The sequence below is a fragment of the Pristis pectinata genome, chromosome 37 (assembly GCF_009764475.1).
Source record: "Pristis pectinata isolate sPriPec2 chromosome 37, sPriPec2.1.pri, whole genome shotgun sequence".
In the NCBI taxonomy this organism is placed as follows: domain Eukaryota; kingdom Metazoa; phylum Chordata; class Chondrichthyes; order Rhinopristiformes; family Pristidae; genus Pristis; species Pristis pectinata.
Genome location: NC_067440.1, coordinates 5,738,939 through 5,759,839, shown reverse-complemented (window position 1 = coordinate 5,759,839; position 20,901 = coordinate 5,738,939). Strand labels below are relative to the sequence as shown.

The window sequence follows — 20,901 nt, the reverse complement described above, 5'->3', positions numbered from 1 at the left end:
TGTGGTTGACTCTAAATGCAAGCCACCCAGTTCAGAGGCAACTGGAGATGGGCAATTAATTACTGGGCCAAGGTGACAAACAGCCCTGTCCCGTGAACAAATGAAAAGGAGGGAAAGGAAAACATTATAGGCATTAAATCAGAAAGATGAGTGGTTCCTACCTTCAAACCTGCAAGCAGCAAGGAGGATGTCTACAGCTTCAGAACTGGCTGAAGCTGGGTGAAGCGAATGAGCAAATGTCACCAGAAGCCGCTTGACAGGAAGGGTTCCAGATATCATATTAAAATCACAAGCTCAAACACAACAATGTGAAACTTCACCCTGCATATCCACTTACAGAATCCGATACCCGAGCCATGGAGTCAGTTAACGGCGTAGAAATAATTCAAGGGAGATTTGCTCCAACCAAAGAGGATAGGGATGAGGATGCTCTCACTCAAGAGATGGGCATACCTCATGCACAAGTGTTCAAATCTTATTCTGCCCTTCAGAACAAAGATCAGGAGGACTCTCCCAATGCAATATTCAGAAAGAACAGCAATGCTGGAGCCGCCATCACTTGGGTAAGAAGTTCTACCCCGAGGCCCTATCAGCTCTCCTGTGTGGGCACTGTGGATCCTACAAGGACAGTGGTGTTCTCCCTGGGGTCCTGGACAATGTCCATACCTCAACCAGCCTCACTAAAGAAACAGCGTATCTGCTCATTCTCCACATCACTTTTTTCTTCCCCCCCCATGTTCTTACTGTGTGGAAATTGGCTGCTGTATTCCCACCACACCATAAAATACAATACTTAAATAATGGAACATCTAGAGGACATGTAAATGATGTGTGAATTTCACTGGATGCAAAAATTGCTGTACAAATGCAAATTTCACTTTCTTGGGTTAAAAGTGTGAAAGAAAAGGCATATTTCTCCTGAAAGAACGTATCATAGGCTCAAGGAGAGCTTCTATCCCACTGTTATAAGACTATTGAACAGTCCCCTAATACAATAAGATGGACTCTTGACCTCACAATCTACCTCGTTATGGCCTTGCATCTTACTGTCTGCCTGCACTGTACTGTCTGTAACTGTAACTACATTGTTATCAGTTTCCCTTGTACTACCTCAATGCACTGCTGTAACAAAATGATCTGTATGAATGGCATGCAAAACAAGTTTTTCCACTGTACCTCAGTACATGTGACAATAATAAACCAATTCCAATCCCTCTAATTGATAAAGGACGCAAACTGCTAATTCTGACAGGTTCTTCTCTAGAGTGACAAACAAGATTCCAAAATTGGCTTGGAGATAGGAGGCAGAAGGTAGTGGTGGAGGGATGCTGTTCTGATCGGAAGTCTGTGACCGGTTATGTACCACAGATCAGTGCAGGGACCTTTGCGGTTTGTGATGTGTATTAACAACTTGGATGTGAACGTAGCAGGCATGATCAGTAAATTTGCGGATGACAAGAAAATTGAGAGCGCTGAGGATAGCAAGGAAGGTTGTCCAAAGATGTGCAGATGGACTTAATCCTGACAACTGCAAGGCAATGCATTTTGCAAATCAAATAGGGGTAGGCCATGCACAGTAAATGGCAGGGCACTAAGGAATGCTGATGAACAGAGACTTTGGGGCTCATGTCCATAGTTCCCCGAAAGTATGGCGTGCTTCCCTTCACTGGTCAGAGCATAGTATACAAATGTTGGGACATCACATTTACAAAACACTGGTTAGACTGCACTCATAATATTGTGTAGTTTTATGCGCACAATATTATGTGCATAATACAATATTGTGCACATTATAATGTGCACACAGTATAGGAAGGACGTGATTGTACTAGGGAGGGTGCAGAGTAGAATCACTAGGACATTACCTGGATTGGAAGACCAGTTATAAGGAGATTGGATAGGCTGGGCTTGTTTTCACTGGTGAAAAGGAGGCGAAGGGCTGGCCTGACAGAGGTAGATAAAATTATGAGAGGCAGAGGTAGTCAGAATCCTTTTCCCGTGATGTGTATCAAAAACAAGAGGGCATAGGTTTAAGGTGAGAGAAAAGAGATTTGAAGGGAAGGTTTTTTTGTTTATACAAAGTGTTTGAAATCCAGAATGTGCTGCCAGAGGAGGTGGTGAAATCAGATACAATCACTTCCATTTAAGAGACATTTATACAGGCACTTGAATAGGCAAGGCGTAGAAGGGTATGGATGATTCAAAGAAATGGGATTAGTATAGATGGGCAAAAAGGTCGACGTGGACGTGGTGGACCTGCTCTATGACTCTAGTCAGAGTGTTGTATGATTCCATGACTAATACCCAGTTTACAGAGGCATCTATCCTTTACACAGAATCCTTCCCACCTTTTCTCATCCAACTCCATTATCTTGCCTTTCTAATCATTGCTCCCTATTGATCCAGGCAACTATATTACTCACATTCCCACCATTCTCTGAATTAAGACATTTCTCCTAAACATTGTTTGATTTCTTGATTACCCCATCCGACACCTGCACTTTTGCTCTTCTCTGTAAGAGAAACTCTGCAGTTACTCTATGAAAATCTATTTAAATGACTTTCATTAGGCACCAGAGTTCTCTTTTCAAGAGGAAAATGAGCCAACCAATTCATCTGCTTTGAAAACAGACTTGCCTAATTCTGCTATCAACTCGTATTTTTTTGTTTACACCCTTTCCAGTGGCCCTACATCCATTATGATAATCTGACCATGAGAAATGTGCACAGTACAAAATGTGACCCAACAAAGTTCCATTTATTACGTCGATTTCATTCTTCTAGAAACACTTTTGATTGTTGCTACCCCCCAGATGTTTTTATTAACCTGCATTATTTTCACCAATTGTACTAGTTTTAGACACCTTGGACCTCTTAATGTCACACAGCATAGAAACAGACCCTTCTGTCCAGAGTCCCTGCTGACCATTAAACATCCTTCTACACTAATCCCATTTTATTCTCCCCACATTCCCACCAACTCCACCCCAGATTCTACCACACACTAGGAGGGCAATTTACAGTGACCAGTTAACCCACCGACCCCGTACATCTTTGGGATGAGAGAGGAAACCGGAGCACCCAGCGGAAAACCCACATGGTCACTGGGAGAATGTACAAACTCCACTCAGATAGCACCAGAGGCAAGGATTGAACCTAGGTCGTTAAAGCTGTGAAATGGCAGCACTACTAGCAGCACCAGCGAGCTGCCCTCTTATCTCTTATGTCCTTATTTTTCAAGTATGCAACTTCCTTATTCCCAAATTATCATATCTGTAGCCTGATGAGAGAGCTTGTGTTGAAGGGCCACTATGAGACGAATGATCTTTACTCATCCGGCTGTTTATCAGTTCTGACTAATGGTGATATTTTTAAACCATCCATTTTCTGTGTCATCAATAAATTTGGTTCACTCTTTGAGCCCAAGACCAGCAGATTTTGCTGCTTTTTGTGACGTATCATTTCCAGTTACTGCCTCAATTAGACAATGTACTTCTGTTCTCAGGAAATGAGAATTGCCCAGTGGAAGTGGACCTTTGCATTAAGCAGATGCCTGCTGCTCTGCAATGATTTTGGCATGGTCTCGTCTGCCACCCATCCATAGACCTGTGATTATCGTGTATGTTCTCCCCGAGACTGCGTGGGTTTCCTCTGGGTGCTCTGGTTTCCTACCACATTCTAAAGACATATGGGTTAGGAAGTTGTGGGCAGGCTACATTGGCGCCGGAAGTGTGGCGACACTTGCAGGCCACCCCCCAGCACATTCTATGCAAAAAGATGCATTTCACTGTGTGTTTTGATGTACACATGACTAATAAAGAAATCTTATCTTATAGGTTCTTATCATCAATGAGGTTAACAGCATACAAAATACACCTTCATTAAATCTTAGTCTCAGGAAATTTAAACCATTAAATGGAAATGTACAAGTAAAACAGAATTATAAATATTTCAGAGACCCAATTATAATCACAGACCGTAAACTGGTGAGGCATTTAACCTATACAGGAACTTGGGAAATGCAAGAATTTAAATTTAGAGTTAACATGCTCTTTAGGGAGATCTGTGGACTCACCAAAGCTTAAGATGTCTTTCTAAGGGAAAAAAGATATTAAGGCAATCTAAAGCCTAACCATTTATTCCTGATGGAACAATACTGTGACAGAGCAGGTAGTGCTCCAGGTTCAATCCCGATTTCTGGCACTGTCTTCCTGTAACCACGTGGGTTTCATCCGTGTGTTCCAGCTTCCTCTCACATCCCAAAGGCATGCGGGTTGGTAGGATGATTGCTTACGGTAAATTATCCCCAAGTGTAAGGCAAAAAAACAAGCTGCTGGAGGAACTCAGTGGGTCAAGCAGCATCCGTGGAGACAAAGGGTTGGTCGATGTTTTGGGTCAGGACCCTGCATCAGGACCAGAAAGGAAGAGGGCAGAAGCCAGAATGAAAAGGTAGGGGGAGGGGGAGGAGTACAAGCTGGCAGGTGATAGGTGAGTCCAGGTGAGAGGGGGAAGGGGGGAGATGAAAGAGAATGATGCAAGAACCTGGGTGGTGATAGGTGGAAGAGGCAATGGGCCGAAGAAGGAATCCGATAGAAGACAGCAGACCATGGAATAAAGGGAAGGAGGTGGGGAATCAGAGGGATAGGATGGGCAGGTTGTGAGGGGACCACAGGAATGACAGAAAACATTCCTTTATTTCCTTTCATAGATGCTCCTGACCTGCTTAGTTCCTCCATCATTTTGTGTGGTTGCTCCAGATTCCAGCATCTGCAGAATCTCGTATCTCCTTTACATTCTCAGTTCTAATGCAGGGTCTCGAACTGAAACATCCCGTGTAGTCTCAGTCTTCACGAGTTCCTTCAGCAGTTTGTTTTTTTTTTGCTCCAGATTATAGCATCTGCAGTCTCTTGTGCATCCCCTGGCATGAGTGGAACGAGGATCAGGGTAGTGAGAATAGGTTACAGGGAAAGGTGGAGAGATGGAATTCCTGTGAGAGATAGCACAGACTCAATGGGCCGAATGGCCTTCTCCTACACTCATAAGGAGATGTCAGAGTACTCAACACCTCGTAGCCTTGGTGCAGATTCACCACAATGATACCACAGCAAAAATGGTTTAAATATCCACAGGTTGCACATACTAGGTTGACATTCCCTCATGTTGTAGAAGATTAAGTGGTGATAAAAGTGCACTGACAGCTATTCACAAGAGACTCTGACATTTGTTGTCTACGCTGCAGAAGTATCAGTGGCAGGTGGAATGATTGAAGGAAATAAAAGGTGTTGCTTGCAGGATCATGACAATCAGCTCTCACTGCCAAAACTTGTCAATGGTCACACTTACATGTTATATAAAACTCTGCTTTAACCCCATTTGAATATCAGACTCCGCTCTGGCTACTGCCCCTCAGGAAGAGGCATTTCAAATCTTGCAGGGTACGTTCCAGAGTATACGGGGGTAGCTGATCCCATTGACGCTGGGGTCAAGAACCCAGGACAAAGGAGGAAGGCGATGGGTAGAAGTATCAGTTGGGTCACCGCCCCAGGTAGTTGTTGGAGGTGATTCAACTGCAGCATTCAACAAGAAGCGGATTAAAACCTGCCGTGTAAGGACATGCAAGAGTATGAAATGCTGGATTCCTCTCGCATGCAAGCAGGTTTGGACTTGATGGGCCAAATAGTCTCCTCTTGCATCTCTGCACAGGACAGACCGGACACTTGGGCAGAGTGTAGATTCCCCAGGAAGATACTAGGGCTAAAAGTATTAAAATCATGAAGACAACTCACAGGGACAAGGGTCATTTATCCCCATGCAAAAGTAATCCATGCAAAAGACGAGTAATCCAATTGAAGTCTAAGTTAGTTGGAGAGAGGCTACCGCTTCTGGGGATAGTATTATAATGGGATTAGTGTAGGATTAGTGTAAATGGCTGCTTGATGGTCAAAAAATTGAAAATCCTTAGAACTTTGTGATTGATAACTTTGATTGGATATGTAGAGTAACACAGAGCACGGGAAAAGACCTTTCATCCCACTGAGATCACAACGACTGCACCAATCTTGCACTTATTCCATTTTATTCTCCCCACATTACTATTAAACTCGCCACAGGTTCTACCGCTCACCTACACGATAGGGACATTTTACAGTGGCCAATCAACCTACCAACATGGACATCTTTGAGACACGGGAAGAAATGCATGTGGTCACAGGGAGAATGTGCAAGCTCCATCAGTTATCACTGGTCAGTGAATCAGTCCATAAACTGAAATTATATTGGCTGGCAATAGTCTAACTGACAGGACAAGTAGGGAACTGAATGGGTTCTGGCTTTCCTGTGTGTCTACACTCCCCCATTCCATACATCAAGGTTACCACTTGGTTGAGGTAGCAGAGTAAGTTGGAGGAACTGCACCCCATCAGAAGCCAATGAACTTTAGGAGACAGAGGAAAATGCGGCAGAGACAAAAGGAACACCTCACTAGCAAACTGTGTATTCCAACCGCAAAGTCCTGCCCTTGATTAGCGTCCGGCAAGAATTGGAACAGTGGGAAACTCTCATCTGCATGGTGCCAGGAGGACCGATTGTTGCTGATCATGCTGCAAACCTTGGCACCGTATAACAGTTCACCCAGTCTGGGAAGAATTACATCAAGCGGTCAGAACCCTTTACATTTTCTGCTCTTTAATGAAACCCAACTCAACAACTTCCCTCCCCCACCAGTGTCAGATGATCGCAGAGATCTCCCACCACGTTCCATGCTCACCTCATTGCCATGAGACTGAAGGAATTCAATTTCCTGTTCAGTGAAGGTTGTCATGGAGATGGACTTCACTCGGTGAGGGGGATTGAGGCCTCTCCTGCAAACACAAAAAAAAGCCTTTCAAGAAACGTATTACATAATCAGCTCATGGGAGAAAAAGTCACCAAAGCAGTTTCCAAGAGTTTGGAAAAAATCACCTTTTACAATCCACACAATTGTCCAGTCTTTGGCTCTTTCCCCACTCTCAATTTGTGCTCTAGAAAGCTTCCTGTTTAAAAACTATTCTTGTTCAGTCTCCCAAAACAGTTGATGATCAGATACTTTATGCCTTCTGCAATAAGACTAATCTTATCAATATCTCTCTCATAACCTGAAGGCAGTTATCAGCACCTTGAGAGCAAACAAGTTTCAGTCACAGATTATCTGGTTATTTTACACTGCAGTTTGTGGGGTCTTGCTGTGCCCAATTGAGCTGACACTTTTCCAATATTAAAACAGCATTTTAGAAGTACTTCACCAGCTGCAAGATGTTCCAGGATACCCTGTGGATGTGAAAGGAAACTATGTAAATGCAAATTTGTTCTTTTTTTTCTCTAAAGTATAGAGAGGTAAATGTTTTAACTGAGTCCAGGGCACTTAAAAAGCTAACATCTCAGAAAGTCCAAGATGTACTTTTGTATGTTGTATTAAAATAGAATTGTCTTTCAACTCCAAAATGCTTGATGCATTATATTTTGTTGTTTAGGCAATGAAGCAGGAATTACGTCACACAGCAACATACACACAACCAGTTAATCTGTTCTGTTGGTGTTGGGCCCAAGAACACACGAGTCCTCAGCGAGGGCTCACCAGCAGAAAAGGATGAGCAACTTCATGATCCTGGGGCGTCAACATCTCAGGGAATCTATCCTGGGCACAATACATTGATGCAATCACAAAGGCACACCACCAGCAGCTCTACTTAGTTAGAAGTTTGAGAAGATTGAGTATGTCACCAAAGACTTACAAATTTCTATAGATGTGCAAATGGAGAGCATTCTGACTGGCTGTATCACAGTCTGGTATGGAGGCTCCAATGCACAGGATTGCAAGAGGCTGCAGAGGGTTGTAGACTCAGCCAGCTCCATTGTGGTCACAACCCTTTCCCACTGTCAAAGGCTATCTTCAAGTGGCAGTGCCTCAAGGTAGCAGCATCTAGCACTAAGGACCCTCACCATCCAGCACATGCCCTCTTCTCATTACTACCATCGGGGAGGTGGTACAGGAGCCTGAAGACCCACACTCAACAATTTAGGAACAGCTCTTCCTTCCGCCATCAGATTTCTGAATGGTCCATGACACCACCTCGTTACTCCTTTTTTTTGCACTATTTTCTAATTTATAGTAATTTTATGTCTTTGCACTGTACTGATGCCACAAAACAACAAATTTCACATCATACAAGTCAGTGATAATAAACCTGATTCTGAGATACTGAAATAAATGCAGGGCCTCTCTTCACTTAAGAAATCAAAAGCACCCAGTTTGTCCCTTAAGATAATGGGATCTTTAACAAACTTGAGTTAGCCGGACAGGGTCTTCGGTTTAATATCTTTCTGAAGGAAGGGACTTTCATTGATGTGGAACCCCTTCAACTCTACATGGAAGAGGAACGCAAGCTGCAGAGAGGAGTGGACTCAGCCCAATACATCATGGGTACATCCCTCCCCACCATTGGTTGTATCCACAGGAGGCACTGCCTCAAGAAGGCAGCTTTCTATCAAAGATCCCCCACTGTCTGGACCATGCCATCTTCTTGCAGCTACCAACAGGAGGAAGGTACAGAAACCTGAAGTCCCACACCACCAGGTTCAGGAACAGCTACCTCCCTTCAACAAGTCGGTTCTTGAACCGACCTGCACAACCCTAATCACTACCTCGATTTAGCAACACTATGACCACTTTAGACTACAATGGATTTTGTTTTTTTTTGTTTTGTGTTCTTTATTGTAAAAATTATGTACAACTTATATTTAAGTTAGGTCTTTCTTGTGAATGCCACTTATCTGATGCTGTGTGCCTGTGATGCTGCTGCAAGTAAGTTTTTCATTGCAGCTGTGCACACATGGACTTGTGTCTATAACAATAAACTTGACTTTCAAGAAGTTCTACATGGTGGAGCACACACCCCTGTATGTGCTGAACGCTTCAAGTTCCTAGATGTAAACATCACCAATAGCTTGTCCTGGTCTAACCATGTAGACACTATGGCCAAGAAAGCACACTAGCCCCTCTACTTCCTCAGAAGGTCAAGGAAATTCAGCAGGACCCTCAGCAATTTTTTTTATGACCTTTGCACCTTATTGTCTACCTGCACTGCACTTTCTCTGTCTCTGTAACACTATATTCTGCATTCTGTTATTGCTTTTCCCTCGTACTACCTCGATGTACTTACATTTTGAATGATCTGTATGGATGGCATGCAAAACAAAGTTTTTCACTGTATCTCAGTATATGTGACAATAATAAACCAATTCCAAATCTGGCCTAGATTTGTTCGAGCACAACGCCCTAACTCGTGTGAAACTGCAAAAAACAGGTCCAAACTCTCACTATTAATAAAAAGGCACAAATTCCTTTATTCCAAATTGATGAAGAACAGCTTTTTGCTGGAAAAACCTACTCCACAAATCAAATCCGCCTTCATGTCAATCAGGAATGATTAGATCCACAGTTTATTTGCCAGGAAACCGCAGGGAACATTGATCCTCAGTATCCTCCAATTCTGCTGCTGTACAGGACGGAGCAGAAGTACACCGAGACTGGGAGAGGAGGGGTGATTGGAACCAGACGCTGGCTGAGCTCTCCCCTGCAAGTGGACCAAGCATGTGTTCAACACATGGCTACAAATATTTCCTGCTCTTTTGAGAAGTACAAGCCCTGGCAAGGGAAGGTAAGGTAAGGTCGTGAACAACAAGATAATGAATGAGCTTCCCCCATACCCCACCACCCATACACAAGGGTTTAAGTATTGCCCAGAGAACCGCATATGGAGTAACACTTCATCTGCAGTCTGTGCTGGGAGAGTGGATCACAGCTGGGGTAATGACTCTTGGCTAAGAAGGGAGGAAAGTTAGACAAGTTCCCACTCACGATCTAGTTATCTGTCATTTCCACTACAACCCACGTGCAAGTGGATAACCAGTGCAATCAGGAATGGCAGTGGAAATTGATTTCTTCTACACAAACTACAACAGCACTTTAAACTTAACAAAATGTTGCAAAACAGAATCAGAGAGCACATTTTGGCCCACCAACCATCAGCAACCCATTTACACTAATCCCATTTTCTCATCACCTTCATAAGACATAGGAACAGAATTAGGCCATTCGATGATGGCGGATTTATTCTACCCTTTTGACCCCATTCGCCTGCCTTCTCCCTGTGATGCCCTTCCTAATCAAGAACCTACCAACCTCTGCTTTAAATACACCCAATGACTTGGCCTCTACAGCCGTCTGTGGCAGTGAATTCCACAGATTCACCGCCCTCTGACTGAAGAAATCCCTCCTCATCTCTGTTCAAAAGGGTCGTGCCTTTATTGAGGCTGTGCCTTCTGGTCCTAGCCTCTCCCATTACTGGAAACATCCTCTCCACATCCACTCTATCCGGGCCTTTCAATATTCAGTAGGTTTCAATGAGATCTCCCCTCGTCCTTCAAAACTCCAGCCAGTACAGGCCCAGAGACATCAAGCGCACACACGTTAACCCTTTCATGCCCAGGACCATTCTCGTAAACCTCCTCTGGACCCTCTCCAGTGACAGCACATCCTTCCTTAGATACGGGGCCCGAAACTGCTCACAACATTCCAAATGTGGTCTGACCAACGCCTTATAAAGCCTCAGCATTACATCCTTGATTTTATATTCGTCCTCACAAAATGAACGCTAACATTGCATTTGCCTTCCTTACTACCCACTCAACCTGCAAGTTAACCTTTCGGGAATCCTGCACTAAGACTCCCCCAAGGCCCATTGCACCTCTGATTTCTGAATTCCCTCCCTGTTTAGAAAATAGTCTACACTTTTATTTCTTCTACCAAAGTGTATGACCGTACACCTCTATACACTGTATTCCATCTGCCACTTCTTTGCCCATTCTCCCAACCTGTCTCAGATCTTCTGCAGACTCCCTGCACTACCTGCCCCTCCACCTATCTTTGTATCATCCACAGACTTGGCCACAAAGCCATCAATTCCATCATCCAGATCATTAACATGTAACGTGAAAAGTAGCAGACCCAATACAGCCCTACGGACCACCACTAGTCACCAGCAGCTAACCAGAAAAGGTCCCTCTATTCCCACTCTTTGCCTTCTGCCAGTCAGCCAATCTTCTATCCATGCTGGTACCTTTCCTGTAATATCATGGGCTCTTATCTTGTTTAGCAGCCTCATGTGTGGCACCTTGTCAAAGGCCTTCTGGAAAAAAAACACCTTCCAGCCTCCACCCAGATTCTGTCCCTCACCCATTCACTCAGGGGCAATTTACAACGGCCGATTAACCCACCAACCTGCACGTGTTTGTGATGTGGGAGGCAACTACAGCACCCTGGGTAAACCCACACAGTCACAGGGAGAAGATGCAAACTTCACACATTGAACCCAGTTCTCTGGGGCTGAGAGGCAGCAGCCCCAATTGTGTGCCACTGTGCTGCCATGGGGTATTGGTGTGGTCATCAAAAGCCTGGTCAAAGAGATAAGTTTTAAGAAAGAGGTGGGAGCAGGGAACTGGTAAGGGAGAAAGCAAGGAGGAAAGAGAGAAAACGAGAAAGGGAGAAAGAAAGAAAGAGCGAAAAATACCAGTGATAATGGAATAAGAGAGGAAAAAAAGTGAGCAATGGGTTGAGTTGCCAGAATATTAGTGCTGATGTTTGGGCAAGCAATCCAGGAAACAGAATTCAAGTCACAGAGGCAGTGAAATTTAAATAATGAAAAATCTGGGATTTTGTGTGTGACACGGTGGCTCAGTAGACCATTGCTTCACAGCTCCAGCGACCCGGGTTCAATTCTAACGTGGGTGCCATCTGTGTAGAACTTGCATGTTCTCCCTGTGTGGGCTTCCCCCAGGTGCGCCCGTTTCCTCCCATGTCCCAGAGATGTTCTGGTAGGTTAATTGATGACTGTAAACTACCCCTTCATGTACATAAGTGGTAAAAGAATCAAAGGGGTTGAAAGGCACGTTGGAGGGAGATGAGAAACATGGGACTGATGGGATTGTTCTGCTAGGAGCCAGCATGGACCCGATAGACTCAGTGGTCTCCTTCTGTAGCATTAGGTAAGAGGAAAATAGGGGTTTAAGAGAGGTGTTCCATGCTTTGTGGCCAGTCCTCTCAATAGTGCAGCAATGGAGATCAGAGGATGCACAAATGGAGGACTGCAGCATAATTTTACAGATTCATCCTCAGCCCACACAGCAACTGCCTGACCTATGGAATCATAAGCTTTGCAAAGGAATTGGCAGATGATTTGTCAGGGGCAGGTTGCTGGTTCAACGAAGGGACAAATTCAAAGGCGGAAACTTTCTGCTGGGGTCTTCACTGCGCCAGATTCAAGTCATAGCTGTTGATGGAAGGGAAACAAGTTCATCCATAAATGAGAGAATTTAAAATTCATGCAACACTTGTCAAGAGCCTTGGGAAGCCTCAAAGATCATTGTAGAGAATATTCACTGGTGTAAGGCATTTGAGGGCCATCAGCTAAGCAGTCGGCAAAATCCCACAAACAGAAAAGAAATGGTGTTGTTGGGGTGGACAGAAACATTGGATAGTGCATTTCCACCAGGTCATTCCCATCCACTTATGGGGACAGACATCTCATCCAAAAAATAGCATCACAGTGCAACACTCCCTCAACAGTGGTTCTGCATCAAGTGAATGGAACTTGAACTCGTGACATGTTGGTCTAGAGATAACAGTGATAAGCACAAGTCAGAATCCAGTTAGAGACAACATCTGGACAATGTGTAGACCACCTTTCCTAATCGAGGGAGATGTAACTTGGGGAGTACGTCAAGGGAAGACAGCCTCGTCCACAAGTTTAAGTCTTTCTCCCATTCTGTGAATGGGGCAAATATAAATCAAGAAACAATTTACCCAGTCTCAGCTGCAACATAGAGCAAACTAATGCCACATCATTCTCCTGACAAAATCAATAGTGACCCAGAGTTCAATGACTGATGCAATGGTAATGTTCAAAGATTAAAAACAGGTCCTTCTCTAGGCTTTGGACACATTTCCAATCACCCCACTTCAGGCCAATCCACGCAGTGCATTAAAGCCAGTCTGATGCCCCAGATGTTCTACTTGGGTGTCTGAGATGAGTGGAGAAGTTGTGGTTAAAGATCCAATCCTATTTCTGTGCTGAGTTAGCTAGTTATAATTGGCCTCAGTGCCAAATGTAGTTCAGGAAAGAAAATAATCTCAGGTTCCTCCCATTATTACCTGTTCTTTACATGTTCAGACCATTACACCTGTCATATTTACATACATACACAGGCACCACTCAACACACACACATCTCAGGGAGACTACCAACAAAATTTACCACAGGTATTAGAGAAGCCGTCCAAAGGTTTGGTCAAGGGTGTTTTTTTCTTAAATGGATCTTCAGGGGACGAGGAGGTGGAGATGGATGGGGGTGGGCTAAGGAAAGGAATTCCAGAACTTTAGGCCAAGTCAGCTGAAAGTGGAAACTAGAGAATAGGCTAAAGCCCAGAACTGGAGAAACAGTGAGCTGTAAGAGTTTAACATGACAGGGAGAGACTGGGCCACAGAGAAAGTTGAAAACAAGAAATATTTTTTAAAATCAACAAGTCAATAAGTATTGATAGGACGGTGCACAGAGAAAGATAAGGAAAGGGGATTTCACTCCACTCTCCTCCAAAAAAACTTCAGGAGAGGACAGAAATACAAGTAAATGTTGATTCAAATAAAGATTCAAATACATGATTAACTATGTTGGAAAGGTCCAAAATCTAGATTCAACAGCAGCCTTTCAATAGGAAAATCAAAAATCTAAAACAAAAAGCAGAAAGTTTATCAGAGGGTCCCAGACCTGAAACTGTTTCTCTTTCCACAAATGCTGCCTGACCTGTTGAGTGTTTCCAGCAATCTCTGCCATTGAGAAGGAATACTTGAAAGGAGAATACAACTAATGTGTTGGGTGTTGGGGGGACTGAACCAGTGATTGAAGAGTTGATGGGTTGGGGATAGGGGGTGGGTCTGTGCCTGAAGAATTGAGGGATGGGGGGGGGGGGGGGGGTGGGGGGGGGGGGGGGGGGTGGGGGGGGGGGGGGGGGGGGGGGGGGGGGGGGGGGGGGGGGGGGGGAAGAGAGGGGTTGGGAAATGAACCGGTGATTGCTCTTCAAAAGGAAAAAAGAGAAAACCTCTAGGATCAAAAGGCCGCCTTCTCTGGTACACTATTCTCTAATTTTACACATTAAGCAACAAAACAAAAAGGTACATTTCCTGCTCCCAACTGATCACACAGACAATTAGAGGAATAACGTCATGGCATATCATCGAAGGGAGAAATGACTCCACTGAAGCTTCCAAACAATGCTCAAAGCTCACCAGAGAAAGTTCTCATCAGGTGACCACAAATGACAGAAGTTGTCATATCTGGCATTGTTAGCAGCACATGGTTTCTATAAGCACTGCAATCTAAAACTCAGTGCTCTGAGTCATATTGCAAACTAATTAAATTAACTCTCAACATAACAGTGCATTGCAGACTTTGGTCGTAAGTATTTTTAGATTCAGCTGCACAGTGCACTCTACGTCTGCACAGCATCAGCTCAGGTCAAGAGGGAGCAAATAGAACCCAAATTCAGAATGAGTATCAAGTCGAGATGGAAACTCCATTGCATTAGAGAGTCCCACTTTGCTGGAGGGGTCAGCTCCCAGGCAAGATGCAAAAAAAAACAGGGCTTTGACCAGGTTATTCAGGTGGATGTTAAGGACTTTTTAAAATAATACTGGGTGTATACAAAAATTCTTCTCATTTCCGGGTTAACATTTTATCCTCAACGGACATCGAAGTGACATGGTTACCTACAGGACACTGCTGCGTACAAATGGGCTTGTGTCCATCTACATTAAAACAGGTAAACATTCTTCAGAAGTAGTTCACCTTTAGAACTCCGGGTTAACCATAAAACCTTTATTTCATAAGGAACAAGAGAAAATTAAAGCTCCCACTGCTATGGTTTGGTTTACTATTATTGTCACATGTACTGAAATACAGTGAAAAACTTTTGTCTGTGTGCCATCCAGACAGATCACCCCATACACAAGTACAGAGGTAGCAAAAAGAAAAAACAGCAAGCAGAGAAAGTGCAGTGACGGTAGACAAATAAAGTGCAAAGGCCATGATGAGGTAGATCAGATCAAGAAATTATCTTTTAGCATATAAGAGGTTCATTCAAAAGCCTTATAACAGCAGGATAGAAGCAGTCCTTGAGCCCAGTGGTACGTGCTCTCAAGCTTTTGAATCTTCTGCCTGATGGGAGGGGGGAGAAGAGAGAATGACTGGGGTGGGAGGGGTCCTTGATTACATTGGCTGGTCTCCCGAGGCAGCGGGAAGTGTAGATGATCAATGGAGGGGAGGCTGGTTTGCGTGATGGACTGGGGTACTTCACACAGTTTTCCTGCTGGCTAATTTATATTCAATCAACATAAAAATTGAGAATTCCAGTCACATTTCAGGAATGGCAGAAGGAGAAGCAGAAAAAAATGAAATTATAATTATTGTGCACAAAGTTGTCACCAGTGTCACAGACCTGGAGTGAAACGGCAGCAAATATTTAGACTTCCCTCACTCAATAGCAATTATCTGCTCACTTGCCCCAGAGTGGATAGATACATGGACGGGAGAGGTCTGGAGGGTTATGGACTGGGTGCAGGTAAATGGGACTAGCGGAATAAAGTTTCGGCACAGACTAGAAGGGCCGAAGGGCCTGTTTTCTGTGCTGTAGTGTTCTACGGTTCTAGTGAGATTGTGAGGACCAAACAGAGAGACCATGTTAAACACCTCCCAGTTGCAGCACTGTGCATCAAACAGCTTAATGCTCTCATTACAAAACTGTTACGTTCAACTGAATGCCCCTATTGCTGCCCATTGCCAGAAGCTGGACAGGATCACATTGTACCCTGGTGTATATAATAAGCTAACCTAAACTAACAGTAGCAGCTAGTTGAACTCAGTCGTCAAAACTGCCAACTCCCGCATCTGTACTGTTGGACTTCTCGCCTCCGTCACCCATTCTTCGTCAGCTCCACCAACACACGGCATTCAGTCTCTCTCGCTCCCACAGTTCCTCCACTCCTCTCCTTTTCTCTGCAGCTTAAAACACGTTTGATTTCTAACTTTTCGTAGTTCTGATGAAAAGCCGTCAATCTGAAACATTAACTATGTTTATCCCTCCATAGATGCAGCCCAACCTGCTGAGAACCAACATGCTGTGTTTTTATTTCAGGTTTCTGGCATCTGTGGTTTCTTGCTTCTCTGCACTGATTGATAGAACCAGTTGCGTGGGCTATAGAACCTGCTGCTCCCACTCCTGACTGGTTGCATCACAGCCTGGTATGGAGGCTCCAATGCACAGGATCGCAAGAGGCTGCAGAGTTGTAATCTCAGCCAGCTCCACCATGGGCACAGCCCTCCCCACCATCGAGGACAGCTTCAAGAGGTGGTGCCTCAAGAAGGTAGCATCCATCACTAAGGACCCTCAGCATCTGGGACATGCCCTCTTCTCGTTACTACCATCAGGGAGGAAGTACAGGTGCAGCGTTTCCACGAGGGATAATAACTGCAACACCAGAAAGGGAAAGGGGGGCAAGGACAAAAACAAGGAGAGCAATGCTACAGCAGGTGGAAGTAGGTGATTGAGAAATTGGTAGCCAAGGGTTGTGGTCTGGTTGAGCTTCTGCCGGTGAGAAGCAACAAGCACATTTAGCTGAATACAGCAATCCCTTTACAAAATAGTAGTAAGGCACGTGCAAGCTGTGTACGGATATCGTTTCATCTGGCCTTTACAAAGCCAAAACAACCATGAAGATGGGCACAAAGGTAGACAGTGGCAAATAAGACTTGCTAGCCTTCATTAGCCAGAGCACAGAACACAACAACAGGGACAACTTTACAAAACATTGGCGATGCCACATAGAATTGTGGAGTCAGAACAAAGAAACAAGCCCTTTGGCCTAACTTGTCCATGCTGACTGAGCTGCCTATTTGAGCTAGTCCCATTTGCCAGTACTTGGCCCATATCCCTCTATACCTTTCTTATCCACATAACTGTCCAAATATCTTCTAAATGTCATAATTGTATAGACCTCCACCACTTCCTCTAGCAGCTCATACCCACCACCCTCTGGAAAAAAAAGTTGCCCCCTCAGATCTTTTTAAATCTTTCCCCTCTCACTTTAAACCTATGCCCTCTAGCTTTGGACTTCCTTACCCTGGGAAAGAGACGATGACAATTCACTGTATCTCTGCTCCTCATAATTTTATAAATTTCTGCATGGTCACCCCTCAGCCTCCTATGCTCCAGAGAAAAAAGTGCCAGCCTATCCAGCTTCTCCTTATAACCCAAGCCCTTCAATCCTGGTGGTATCCTCAGAAATCTTTTTTGCACCCTTTCCAGTTTAATGACATCATTCCTGTAGCAGGATGACCAGAACTGCACACAGTTCTCCAAATGTGGTCTTATCAATGTCTCGTACAGCTGTAACATGACATCCCAGCTCCTGTACTCAATATTCTGACCAACGAAGGCAAGGCTTCTTCATCACTGCCACATGTGTCACCACTTTCAAGGAACTATGTACCGGCACCCCTAGGTCCCTCTGTTCTACAATATTCTCCAGGGTCTTACCATTTACTGTGCAAGTCCTACCCCGGTTTTCCTTACCAAAATGCAACACCTTGCATTTATCTGAACTAAACTGCATCTGCCAGTCCTCAGCACACTGGCCCAATTGATCAAGATCCCATTGGAATACGACGTGCAGTTTTGGTCGTCTCAATAGAGAAAGGCCGTGATTGCTCTGGAGAGGGTGCAGAGGAGATTGACCGGGATGTTGCCTGGATAGAGCATCTTAGTTATGAAGAGGCTGGGTTTTTTCTTCTTGGAGCAGAGTGGGCTGAGGGGGGAATCTAACGAAGGAATACAAAATTATGAGGGGCATAGACAAGGTAGATAGTGAGAAGCTCTTCCCCACAGAAGAGCTGTCTATAATCAGAGGGCATGGGTTTAAGGCAAGGAGTAAGAGGTTTAGAGAGGACACAAGGAAGAATTTTTTCCACACAGAGGGTGGTTGGCGTTTGGAATGCACTGCCTGAGAGAGTGGTGAAAGCAGAGACTCTCAAGGGTTACATGGAACATTTAAATGAGTATTTGAATCACCAAGGCATGGAAGGCTATGGACCAAGTGTTGGCAAATGGGATTAGTTTGGATGGGTACTTGATGGTTGATATGGACATGGTAGGCTGTAGGACCTGTTTCTGTGCTGTATGACTCTTTCTATTCAGGCCTTAAATTCTCATGGGAGGACCCATGAGCCTGTAATTGCTCCGTCTGGAATAAGTCACCAAATTCTGCTCATCCTCTCAACTATACTCACTCCCATGATATTTATCTATGTATCTACCCAATGTTCCTAAACCTGCAGCTTCATCCAATGGCATACAGTCTGTTACTCTGTCATACAGTCATATCAAAACCACAGTTAGTATAGAAACTGCACAGTTTTGTAAAAATAACAATGTGGGAGATGAAGCAATTCATTTGCCTTCATTTGTTCTAACTACTGCTAGAAGCCCCACACCCATCAATGCTCTGCCATATCATGAAGCTCAAAACATGCCCTCCAAGTCACCTTATTTGGATAGTCAGGGGAGAATTAAAAGAGTTAAAAACAATCTCAATTATATGGCACACACCTGCCATACCAGACATGGTCCACCACCTCATTCTACACATCCTCCACGAAGCAATGCCTGCATATGCACCGTACACTCGGACTACTGATTCAGGACCTCTATACTCCTGCAAGACTTCTATGCTCCTGCAAGACTCAGCATCCATACCTGCCACAGCATCTTTCCCATTCCCCACCGTGCCTAAGTGTGCGCCTCCAGGGCTGGTCTTGCCAGCCACACTTGGGCTCAAAGACTGCACAAACGACATCATGGAACTCCATGGTTAACTGACGACGATGACTCCTGCAATAACCTCACTATACTGTAAACCCACGTGCTTCACTGCACTGCAGAGGGAACTTGCAATATAAACTACAGGGCAGGGTGCAACTTAAATTGATGTAGCACTACCAATGTAGAGAATGCTAGGAATCTGGGCCAACAAATATGGTTAAGTTTGAGCAGATGCAGCACAAAAATTCCTGACACCCTTTGTCACAACCTGGGCGGGGAAGAGGGGAAGGAGATAAGTAAATTTGGTATTTGTATACAGAACATAGAACAGTACAACACAGGAACAGCCCACGATGCCAAAGTAACCCCTTCTGCCTGCACATGATCCATATCCCTCCACTCCCTGCATATTCATGTGTCTATCTAAAAGCATCTTAACACCACTATCATATATGCTTCCACCACTTTCTCTGGCAGCCCGTTCCAAGCACTTACCACTGTGTAAAAAAAATCTTGCCTTGCAAATCTCCTTTAAACTTTCCCCCTCTCACCTTAAAGCTATGCCCTCTACTATTTGACATTTAACATGTGTTCTGTTTACAGTGGGGCATTATCCCTTCTGTTCCCCAGTTGTCTGCTGTCTTCCCATCAGCCAAAAGCTTCAGCTTGTTAAATACAAGCCGTCACTGACCCATTTCTCTGCAGTGCTGCGGGAATATCATATCATCAAAGAACACAACGTATATGCAGGAAAGACTGGAGAAGTCTGCGTAGTCTATCGAATGCACCATGTATACAGGGATAATGTACAGTCCCTGTTTTCAACTGAGGGAGGTTGACAGGGAATGTTCCAACACTACTCCCCAGGAGTGAGGGGCACACAAAAGGTAGAAGGGAGTCAATAATAAACATTTTTTTAAAAATTATTCAACATTTATAAAGACCATATGAAATAGGAGCAGAACTAGGCCATTCAGCCCATCAAGTCTGCTCTGCCATTCGATCAGGGCTGATTTATTTTTCCCTCTCAACCCCATTCTCCTGCCTTCTTCCCGTAACCTTTGACGCCCTTACTAATCAAGAATCTATCAACCTCCACTTTAAATATACCCAATGACTTGGCCTCCACAGCCATCTGTGGCAATAAGTTCCACAGATTCACCACCCTCTTCCTCATCTGTTCTAAAGGAACATCCTTCTATTCTGAGGCTGTGTCCTCTGATCCTAGACTCTCCCACTATTTGAAACATCCTCTCCATAATTAGAGTGGAGAATCTGGAGGGGGAAAAATAGCAAGTTTCTCTGCAGTCCAGAGTAGCAAAAATATAACAAATTGGGAACCTTTGATATGCAGCAACTGCAAGTTTCGCACATTTTATAAGGACCACGTGCTGGTTATGGACATTACAATGCAATGGAGTAGGGGATGGGCATGTACAGCCTAGCAAAAGTGTGCTGCATACACAGGGATTGTCTACAAGTAGGTTTATAATTCCATGCAGGATATGTGCTGCCTGAACATGGTATATAATCACAGTACACTGTCTCCACATTGCTCTTGCCTATACATTGTATAATCATTATAGATGCTCCCCATACACTACTGTGTACATTGCATATTGTACACACACTCTAGTACTTTGTAAACTGCACCATAATACTCAATCTTTGCACACTGCATTGCCTAATCCCTCTACTCTGTATAGTGTTCATAGGATATAATCATTGCATTGCGTATGTGGCACATTCCCCATTTACAATCTCCATATACTTACATTGTACACATTCCACATGTATACTGCAGTGTCTGATCCCTGCACGTTCCATATACACAGACCACTGTATACTCCACAATCCCTTCACACATTCCCTGGAATACTGCACACCACACACATTCCTGCAAACCCTATGTAGCATATACATCCTGTATCCTCTTTA

The 20,901-nt window shown here is 44.3% G+C and overlaps 1 protein-coding gene across 3 annotated transcripts in view; it reads right to left on the bottom strand.

Annotated features, from left to right (window-relative positions):
* The window catches only part of LOC127586593 (arf-GAP domain and FG repeat-containing protein 1-like), a 105,964-nt gene that overhangs the window by 77,092 nt on the left and 7,971 nt on the right, over positions 1-20,901 (bottom strand). For all 3 annotated transcript variants that reach the window (XM_052044685.1, XM_052044684.1, XM_052044686.1), the window contains exon 2: positions 6,767-6,860. In XM_052044685.1, the coding sequence (XP_051900645.1) occupies positions 6,767-6,860 (94 nt within the window). The remainder of the gene's footprint in view (positions 1-6,766; positions 6,861-20,901) is intronic.